Here is a 10,810-nt window from a genome sequence, read left to right on the forward strand (position 1 = left end):
CTTTTGTTTAAAAAAAAAAATCACAATATTGAATTAGTAAATTCTGAAACATTGCCTGTGAGGGAAAATACACTGTTAGGTTCTTGTGAACGTATGGTCACAGTTTTATCATCAACAGATAACTTTATTTTATATGTACTTCTATTTAGTGGTGCATAATTTAATATATTTTTGATTTATTATCATCGAAATTATAGTCAGTAGTGTAATCATGCCTACCTTCTCATATATGTCTTTTCTTCATGGGGGATATAACCTACCAATGCTTATAAACAACAGAAAGAACCGTAGCACTGTCTGTGGTGGCTATTTTAAACTGCAGAATCAACAGGAAGTGAGGAAAATGTGGAAAAGGAGTCACTAAATACACTTCAGAAAGGACACTTGTTCGCAGTATGAGAGCACAAACATGGAAGGCAAGAGTTACTCTGCTCTTCCTCAGTTGACAACACTCAATCTTCTCTCACAAAATATCTCTAGTTACAAGAAGACTTAAGTTTTTAGCCCATATATTATTTCTACTTCTTTTTTTGTTGATCCTCACGTTGGTGAGTATTTGTGGTGTATGTGAACACTGGGCAGTTTGAGGCCATTAGCATTAAACGTGGGTTCTGATAAGCACATTGAAATTTCCTGGAGTGAGAAATTCCACTTGCTCTCTCCAGGTGAAGCAGCCATTCCAGGTTCTAAGGAGAAACTGAACAAGTTCTTGCCATGGGCTCATACTGCCAACTCAGATATGACTCAGAGAAATGACCATCAAACCTGAGTTTCAGTCTAGTGTGGGCGTTCCAAGAGCATGATTCCGCCAAGACGTGACTCATTTCCGCTTGGTTTGGCTTGTGGGAGTGATGAGAGAGTGTGCCTGTGCCCTGGGGGTATACATGCCCGTTACTCTATTCCATTCGAATCACGATTCAAAATCCAGAAAGCGTGGATAGCCGGAACGCTGTCTAGCATCCATTAGGTTTCTGGTATGAGTTATTGTCTTGTGCGCAGATCGAGTGACTAACAGCATCTGAGTTTTCAACAAAACTTAAGATCGAAATCAGCTCATAATGGCCTGGTAAGATGGCTCGGTAGGAAACGGTGCCTGCTACCAAACTTCGCCACCTGAGTTGGATCCCTGGGATCCACAGAGCAGAAGGAGAGAACTGACTCTTGCAAGTTGTCCTCCGAGGTCAACGTACATGTTGTGCCATTAATGCACCCACATATAAAGTCATGCACATAAAATAAAATGTAATAAAAAATTTAAAAATTAGCTGATAAACTCAGGCAAATTTTGGGAAAGGATTTGAACAAAACAACATATTTGCTCTGGGGCTCGACAAGAAGTAGGTCTGTATATTTTCAACCGTATCAATAGTTGAAACCCAAACAGATGAAATACATGAAAATGGACACCACTGAGGATGCTGCTGCTTCTGCTGCCAGCATATGCTTGTGTGCGGAGATATAGTGCCTTAGAGGGCAGAATTCTTTGATAGAACCAGCCTAGGACGAGGATTGGGCATCACTACAGAGAGCCCTAGCTTTTCTGGTTCTCCCCTGTCTGTTTTTCTCTAACACCTTTTAGCTGGTGTTTCTTGCTCTGGGCACCTAACCCACCTTCTAAGCGTGATGAATGGCTGGAGAGTCTCTTTGGCCGCCCCTTCCACAACTTCTCTCACCATTGTAAAAACAAACCAGATAAAGGATTTTGTGTTTGCAGATGATTTGGTCGTCCTGAGTCTTTAAGGTTTTATGAATGATTGCATTTTTATGGAAATTATTCAGGAACCTAAAGAGGACTGCAAAGTCACTTTTTAAAGCAAGGATACTGTGAGTTACCACAATCATTAGAAAATGTTTTAATACAAAAGATAGAAAACTACGATCTCAGAATAAAAGAATGTCACCAACAGTTATATACATATTAATATTTCACATTATTGTTTTCTCAGAGAGTATAACATGATCATGGGCCAGGGCAGTTCATCGGCCAGCATGGATACAGGAGTCTGGAGCTGCTGGGCTGCTGGCTATAGCCAGTGAGGTATTTACTGCTAAGGTCTGCTGAGTAGCCATGCCAGAGTATGAGGGACAAAAATTCAATTCTTGAGTTGAAGGCAATGGTGGGGGCTTTGGTGAGCTTCAGGGGAGGTGTTAAACTTGGGGGAAGCAAACTTAAGGGCAAAGGCAGGCAAAGCCAAGGACCCTGAAGGGCAGGGGCTGAGGTTCAGAGAAGTGATATCCGGGGAAACTAATTCATGCCAGGGATAGGCGAGAAAGGAAAGAAGAAAACATCCCCGGGGTGGTTTCCGTGAACTTAGAGGGACTCAGTGTTCTGTGGACAGGGATGAGGAGTGTCATGGAGTGACTGATGGATTTTAGGAGATAGATTTGATCCATTCACGGGAGCATTAGTCTAGGAGTAGTTGCTGAGCTCTGCAGTACACATCACCACTGGTGATGCAGAACAAATACAGTTGTAGTATTTGTTCCCAGATACACATAGTTGTGTGTGTGTGTGTCTGTCCATGTGTGTATAAATTATAAACATGTGTGCGCTGGCTAGTTTCATGTCAACTTGACACAAGCTAAAGTCATTTTGGAAGAGAGAACCTCAAGAAAATACTCCCACGAGATTGGCCTTTGGGCTAGCTTGTAGGGATTTTTTTTTTTTTTTGATTGATAACTGATAGGGAGAGTTCAGCTCACAGAGAGCAGTCTCACCTCTGAACTTGTGGTCATGGATCCTGTAAGAAAGCAAAGTGAACAAGGCTTGGGGGAGTAAGTTGGTAAGCAGCATTCCTCCATGGCCTCTGTTTCAGTTTTGGCTTCCAGTTTCCTGTCCTGCTTGAGTTTTTGCCCTGACTTCCTTTGATGATGAACTGTGATGTGGACTGTAAGCTAAAATAAATCCTTTCCTCCCTGAGCTGCTTTTTGTCATGGTCTTCATCACAGCAATAGAATCTTTAACTAAGATGAGGAGATGATATATTTGTGTGTTATGTACTCTAGAACACTTGTCTAGCATGTGTGAGGTCCTAGGTTCAATCCCTAGCACCATATACATTCGTACATACTTGCTTGCATGCATACATACATACATTATATTCTCATATGAAAACTGAAAGAGGATAGTTCAATACTAATATTAAACGGAACTTCTTGATTTGTCTCCCTGCACCCAGTGGATTACTTTGTCTATTTATGGCCTGTGCACAGTTTGGACTAGGAGATCATGGCCAAATCATTACTGAGAGGGGAGGCCTAGGAATAGAAAGAACTCAAAGCCAAAAGATCTAGCTTTCTTTGGGATAAAGGAGAAGGGAGTGAAATAAAGAGAAATGAAGTAGAAAGAAGAGAGAAAAAGTGCAGTTTGGAGTAGGAGGAAGAAGGAGACTTCAAGAAATCAGCGAGGGCTCGATGAGTCAGCGAGGCAGAGCTTAACTCACAGGAAGGCAGCTTTAAACTGGAATTCAAGTTTATTTAGACCCCACTCAGTTTGAGGCTGGGCATGTGGTTTGCCTTCTTTCTATATGAGATACACACCACACTGTCCATGATGCAGGCAGGTGGCTTCCGTAAAGGCAGAGGGTGGAATGGAAAGGGCTTAAATAAAACCTGGACAAATCCTAAGTCTCAGTGATTCTGGTTTCCAGGTCAGAGGGCTCTATGGCTCAGTGTTAGTTTTTTGAGTCATCTGATAACAGTAGGGAACCAGCCAGTTTGATTTGCTTAGAAAGGACTCTCCTTCTATCACAGAAAAACACTGATTCTGAAAATCCCCCAGTTTCAGACAAACTGGACAGTTGACTAACTTCAGTCATGGCACTTTGATTGCTACTGTGAGGACCAGTGTCTTATTCCTGGTCAGTTCACTAGCTCCAGGGGAGTGGCTTCTTCTGCAGACATGGGATTGGCAGAGGCCTTGCTGCTTGGTATCTTTCACTTCCCAATCACAGTTGTTGGATTGTGGATGGGCACATGATACCGATGCCGGGGAAACTCAGTTTTAGACCCATTTCAAAAACTAGAATTTCACATAGCCCAGACTGGGTTCAAACTTCACACATAGTCAAGGGGTGACTTGAGCTACTGATCCTCCATCCTCCCTCTCCTGAGTGCTAGGGTTACAGGTGTGTACCTCCTGCCCAGTTTCTTCAGTGCTACGGCTCAAACCTAGGGCCTTGAGCATTCTAGGCAAACATTTTATTAGCTAAGGCACATCCCTAGAAATTCTGAGGTTTTGTTGGACCCTCTTGGGAAAGAAAAGTGGTGGGAGGGATGCTTTCAGTGGGATCATAGGTAATGAGCTTAGCAAACGTTTAAAGATAGACTTTCTAGTGTAAATTAAAATGGCGGAGAGCAGCAGAGAGATGGAGAGAACCTGCAGTTCCTCATATCTGGGCTTCTCTACCAGACCATGCTTGAAGAGAGCTTCATGTGAGTGATTTTCCTTATGTGAATCAACATGTCTCCCTCTACCCTTACCACCCAACCCCAGCTCTGCTCATGCCAGTTAGATTGGCATTGCATTCTCTTTCAGTTGAGAGAATCCTGGCAAACACAGCAGGTAGTGATCAAATAGAGACAAGAAAATCAATACATAGTGCCCTACCCAGCGGCCTCACTCATTCTTCATCTTGATGCTTGGAGAAGGGGATGAGGTAGATGCTGATCTTCCTTCAGGTAAGAAGAGACTGTCAGCAGTTTCATGGGGTTAAACAGCCAGGAGTAAAGAGAGACAACTGTTGTCTAAGCGGAAGGAATCAGGATAATTCAGTACCAATGCTAAAGGATATTTAGAAAATTACAGATTTTCTTGCTCTATGGTATTTATGATTTTTTTAAAATTTTTAATGATTTATTTAACTTTATTTTATGTGCATTGGTGTGAAGGTGTCAGATCTTGTGAAACTGCATTTTCAGACAGTTGTGAGCTGCCATGTGGGTGCTGGGAATCGAACCCGGGTCCTCTGGAAGAGCAATCAGTGCTCTTAACCGCTGAGCCATATCTCCAGCCCCCGGTATTTATGATTTTAATTTCTCTTCCTGCCTAAGGCAATTAATACTACAGTTTTGACAAACTGTGTTAACTTGACTTGAGGGTGACTTTTGGAGAGCAGCAAAATTGGAGAAAGATGATATCAAGGGACAATCAGACTAATATCATGCAATTCTTTGTCCAACACAAAGTTTTAAAATATTTCTTCAACATTTATCTAGATGAAAAAAAGAAAAACTCACTTTGATGATGAACTCACTTCTATGGGTGATGGCTGATGTCAAAAAGTCCATGAAATATTTCTTACTTTCTGAAGTTCTCGTCTGTCTGGTAGTTGTAAGATCTTCTGCAGCAGACATCTCTCTGATGCTCACTAGGGAGTCTAAGGCTTTAACAACAGGGGTGAGCAAATAGCATCCTGCCATCTCTGACAAAGTTTCATAATCACAGATTTCTGTGTTAGAAAGCTTAGGAAATTTTTGATGACTAGCTTTAGGTTGGCTGCATTGAAGAGCAAAACGTAGATCTTGGAGACTCTTGGTTAGTAAATTTTCACAGAAAACATAGTCCACTTTAGGGTATGTTGTTTTGTGCAGAAACCTGATTGATGGGCATCTGTGGTAGTTTGGATGTAATTGACCCCATAATCTCTTATGGAGTGGCGCTGTTAGGAGGTGTGGCTTTGATGGAGTGGGTATGGCCTTGTTGGAGGAAGTGTGTCACTGTGGGGGTGGGCTTTGAGGTTTTCTATGCTCAGGATGGTCTCCAGTGTCTCAGTTGACTTCCTGTTGCCTAAAAGACGTATGACTCTCAGCTTCTACTCCAGCACATATGCCTGCACGCCACCATGCTCTCCACCATCATGATAATGAACTAAACCTCTAAACTTGTAAGTGGTCCACCCCAATTAAATGTTTTCTTTCTAAGAGTTGCTGTGGTCATGGTGTCTCTTTGCAGTACTAAAAACCCGAAAATAAAATCATAGTTCCAATTTATTCAGTGATGGCTTGAAACCCCTCAGGCTGTTAGTACTTCAGCTGGTTGGTTAGTCTGGCTCTAATCCAGCTTTGGAAGGAAGGGGTGACAGAAGACTTGAGGTAGAGAAGCTGGATTCTTGACTCTGCAGCCAAATTAAAAGGGGGCAGGGAGAGCTGGTCATTTCTCAGAATGGCAACTGGATCGCCATGTGGAAGGCTTCTGTGTCTAGGAATCGTAGGGCAGGACATATGATCAATTTCTGACACAATTTAAAAGGCTGAAGGACTATTCAGGGAAAAACTTAGGCTGTAATAAACTATACAAGTTAACATGAAGTTGTTAGTCTAAAAAAGAATTAAAAGCAGGACCCTGAGCTAGCAATGATCACTGAAGCTAACTACTTTAGTTGAGGACATTATGGACTCTTCCAAATTAAGGCTTTTCATTTGGCATCCTGTGGGGCATGGACAGGGCACAAAGTTTCAAAGTTTCATGGGAGTAACTCAGGCTTAGGAGACAGGAGTCTCTTCTATAATAAACACAAAGATTCAATCTGTAGGAAAAGAATACAGAAGTTTAGAATTGTAGCTCAGAATTTCTCAAAGTTATAATTCTAAACTTCTCTATTTTCCATTTTTGTGTGTTCCTCAAATTATTCATTCAAAGAATTTTTATGTGTGGTCAAGGATAACTGGATATGTATAAATAAAATTCAAGGAGGAAGAGCCAACAAACAAAACAACATCACATAAGACAGCTATAAAGCAAATTAATGGGTTGATAGGTCCATTAAAGAAATTATTCAGAGAACACTGGGTGGGTATTAAGAGGAGAGAGAAAAAAGAGTGCCTGGAGAGGTGGCCTAGCAGTTAAGAACACTTCACTGCTCCAAGAGGACTTGGGTTTGGTTCCCAGAACCTACACAACAGCTCACAACTGTCTGTAACTCCAGTTCCAGGGGATCTGTCCTCTTTTGGCCTCTACATGTACCATATACACATGTGATGCACATTACATAGATGCGGGCATTTATATGTATACATAATACATCATACATAAAAATAAATTTTTAGAAAAAATAAGAAGGGAGGGAAGTCTTGGAGGGAGGGAGGAGGAAGATAAAAGGGGCAGGGAGAAGCCTGGAAGACAAAGTGATAAAGTGTAAGCATGGGTTTAATTGCAATTCATATAGGATAGGCTAGAACTCAGTAGATGCTGATGTGAGTGGATAATCCCCGAGAACTCTCTAGAATTACAGAAAGGTACCAATATCTGCATCCTCAACAAGCTCCAGGATCATAATAACATAAATCAAAAGAGTACTCTTAGCTACATCATGATGCTTCAGAAAATCAGAGATAAAGGAACATTTTAATAATAAAAAATAGTTTCATGTTATGGGAGTGGTAATTAGACGGAATAACATTGAAAGACAGAAGGCACCATGGAACAGCACCCTCTCAGAGCTGAAGAAAGGTAGTGGTAATATAGAAATTTACATTTGGGAAGGAAAACCTTGCAGAAATAGAGATAAATTTTAAAATGTTTTCAAACCAATAAAATGGAGTGAGTTCTCTAAGAGCAGACTTGTAACAAAGCAAATTCTGAAAAAATGTTTTAAGTCAAAAATGTTTATAAGCTTTCTAAGTTAGAAGAAAAAGGCGAGGAGATTAAAACTCCCACCACTGAAATCAGAAGTAAAAATAAAAGACAGAATACTTGCCCCATAAGGACCTAGACAAATATGTCTGTTTCCATCATTTTCCTGGAGGTTCTAGTCAGCGTAATTAGGCAGGAAAAAGAAATGAAAGGTGTTCAGACTGGAAGGAGAAGCAAAAACCTCTCCATTTGCTAAGGAAGCATATTATAAATAGGATCTTTTCTCTTTTGACCTTACATATAAGAAACTTAAAGAATCCATTTTTTAAAAAGCCAAAAAATGGAGCAAGTCAAGTTGCAGGGTTCAAGGTCAATATAAAAATAAAAATACACTTTGCAATGAGAAACCTGCAAATAACGTTTAGAAAACAATCCCAGTGTCAAATCAGTACCAAAAGGAGTAAAATATTGGGCTGTAGTGGTGGCATGGTGGGTAAAGCAAGAGCTGTGTAAGTGTGAGGGTCTCAGTCCAAATTCCTAGACCCCATGGAAAAGGTGGCATGGTAGTGCACACCTGTAATGTGAGTACTCCACAGTGTGATAGGTATCTATCCCTGGAACTTCATGGGCTAGCCTAGTCTACACAGTGGTGACTCTGCGCTCAAACAAGGTATAAGCTGAGGTTATCCTCTGACTTCTACATTCTCCTTTTCTTCCTCTTCCTCCCCTCCCCTCTCTTTCTCACTATGTAGACCCTGTCTTGCTTGGAACTCTCCATGTAAACCAGGTTGGCCTCAGATTCGTAGATTTGCCTCTCGAATGACTCCTTTGTAGAAAGTGACAAGCTTATTCTAAACTCCAAAGAGTCTAGGACAGTCAATAAAAAAGAAGAACGAAATTAGAGGACTTAATCTTTCTGATTTGAAAATGTATTCTGCAGTGGCCAAGACAGTGTGGCACAAAATACAAGAGCAGATTCACGACTCAGTAAGTGGAACCCAGAGTCCAAAAATAAGCCCTCACATTCCGGCCAGCTGCTTTTTGAAAGGGTTTTAAGACAATTCGGTGGAGAAGGAGAATAATGCCTTCAGCAAAACGACAGGACAGCTGAGTATCTGCGTTTAAAAGAACAAAGTCATAGCCCCACCTCACACCACTCACGAATGTCAGTTCAAAAGGGATCAAAACACTAAACACAAGAGCTGAAAGTACGAACATCTTAGAAGAAAACATTGACATATATCTTCCTCTCAGAGCAGAGGACAGTTGCTTGAGTATGACACCCAAAGTGTGACTAACAAACAAAAACAAAGAAATTCGATTTCAACAAAATCAAACTTTGTGTGTGTGTCAAAGGACACGAGCAAGAAAGTTAAAGCAATCGGCTGACTAAGATGCTGTGAGAATTCTGAAGGATTGAGAAAGCATTTCACGCTGAAGTGTGGAGATAAGCTAAACAAGTGCACAGCTGGTCCTCTTGGGAGGATGGATTTCTGTACGCTAAACACTCCCGGGGAAGGTCTGTGCAGTGATTGGATTTCTCAAGCTGAGATGTTGTGGACATGAACTGAGAAACAGGGTTTGCCTCTGACTTTCAATTAATTGAAATAAAGTCAACTTTTAAGTATAAAGTTAAATTATCATTAGATAACGTATGCAACAAGTCAACCCGGTCATGCCAGTAAGATAACAGGTGAATGCCTCTGGGAGAGAAGTTGGGATGATGACCACCTATGTCCCGGTTTACCTACTAGCACCCAGCACCTCGCATGCCTTATCGTAGCAACCATGAGTATCAGGAAGCACAGGACTGTTTCCTGCTCTCAGGAATCGGGAGCAGAGTCAGGCGAGAGCAAACAAGGTGGGAAGGCTGGTTTCTGTTTGACTAGCAGTATACCTGCTTGGCTTCCTGCCAACTCCCAGTATTCAATACACGAACTGCATGCTCACTTTGGGGTGCTTTTATTCAGGGGAGTTACAAATTTACACAAAGCGTTTCTGAGTCGTGGGGGCGACTAAGAATACAATCTGATTTTATATCATAAAGGTTTTCTTTAAATAGCATATTTATTTTTCCTTATCAGAAAAGTCATACAAAACACTGAAAAATAGAGAAAAAAAAAAAAAAAGAAAAAGTTTTTCAATATCCAAGCAAGGACGGCCAGGTGAGGCCCAGAGGACTTTTGGGGTACGGAAGTGATTCATAGGATGTGCTGTAGTGGTAGACACCAGCTGCTAAATATTTGTCGACACTCCAGAAGGCACAACTCTGAATCCTGTGGACTCTGGATGATGGTGCGTCAACGCAGGCTTGTGAGAGAGAGCATACCTGGTGGGGACGTGGATGGCCGGGAAGGCTCTGCATTGGGTGGGTATGGGGATAAGTTACGTATGGGAAGTCTCATTCATTCTCCTCAATTTCAACGTGAACCTAAAACTATTATAAAACTAAAATGAAAAATAAATAAAATCCCCCCCTCCTCAAATTCCTAAACCACAAAAGCACAGAAAATAAAATACAACCCTCCTGAGGAAACAATGGCAGGCTCGGCGTTGGCGATTCGGGCTCGGTTCGGCGCATGGGGTGTGAGGGTCCTGCAAACTCGAGGCTTCGGCTCCGACTCGTCGGAGAGCATGGACACTGGCGCTGGCTCCATCCGAGAAGCTGGTGGGACCTTCGGAAAGAGAGAGAAGGCTGAAGAGGATCGGTACTTCCGAGAGAAGACAAGAGAACAACTGGCTGCCCTGAAGAAACACCACGAGGACGAGATCGAGCACCACGAGCAGGAGATTGAGCGTCTGCAGAAACAAATTGAGCGTCATAGGAAGAAGATGAAAAGCCTGAAACATAACAATCACTAAATGCATGCAGTCCCCCACAGAATGGCCCCGTATCGTTCCTCACGTCTATAGAGACATAGTTCCGAGTGATTAATATTTGGTCTGTGTGCTACTAACAGATAATAAACTATCACCAGTAAAAAAAAAAAAAAAAAAAAATACAACCCTCCTTTAGGAGTTACCACTTCTGACAATTTGTCTTTATTTACCGCCAATCTTCTTTTTCTCATATTGTATGCATTTTAACACAGCTGGAATCAGACTGCATGGACAGTTGTCAATCATGCTTTTTCCAATTTAACTTGGTATTCAGGAAATGTATTTCCTCCACAGAGAACTCATTGCCAGGGCATGTTTCCAACAGTTTGCTCTGTGACACCACCAAGTTTGTTTGCT

The 10,810-nt window shown here is 41.7% G+C and overlaps 1 protein-coding gene across 1 annotated transcript; it reads left to right on the forward strand.

Moving 5' to 3' along the window:
• Positions 1-10,109: 10,109 nt before the first annotated feature.
• LOC130872976 (ATPase inhibitor, mitochondrial-like) lies at positions 10,110-10,554 on the forward strand. The gene has a single exon (XM_057767429.1). It carries the CDS (start codon positions 10,112-10,114, stop codon positions 10,433-10,435), a length of 324 nt encoding a protein of 107 aa, XP_057623412.1. The 5' UTR covers positions 10,110-10,111; the 3' UTR covers positions 10,436-10,554.
• Positions 10,555-10,810: the final 256 nt, after the last annotated feature.

The sequence above is a fragment of the Chionomys nivalis genome, chromosome 4, assembly GCF_950005125.1.
Source record: "Chionomys nivalis chromosome 4, mChiNiv1.1, whole genome shotgun sequence".
NCBI lineage: Eukaryota > Metazoa > Chordata > Mammalia > Rodentia > Cricetidae > Chionomys > Chionomys nivalis.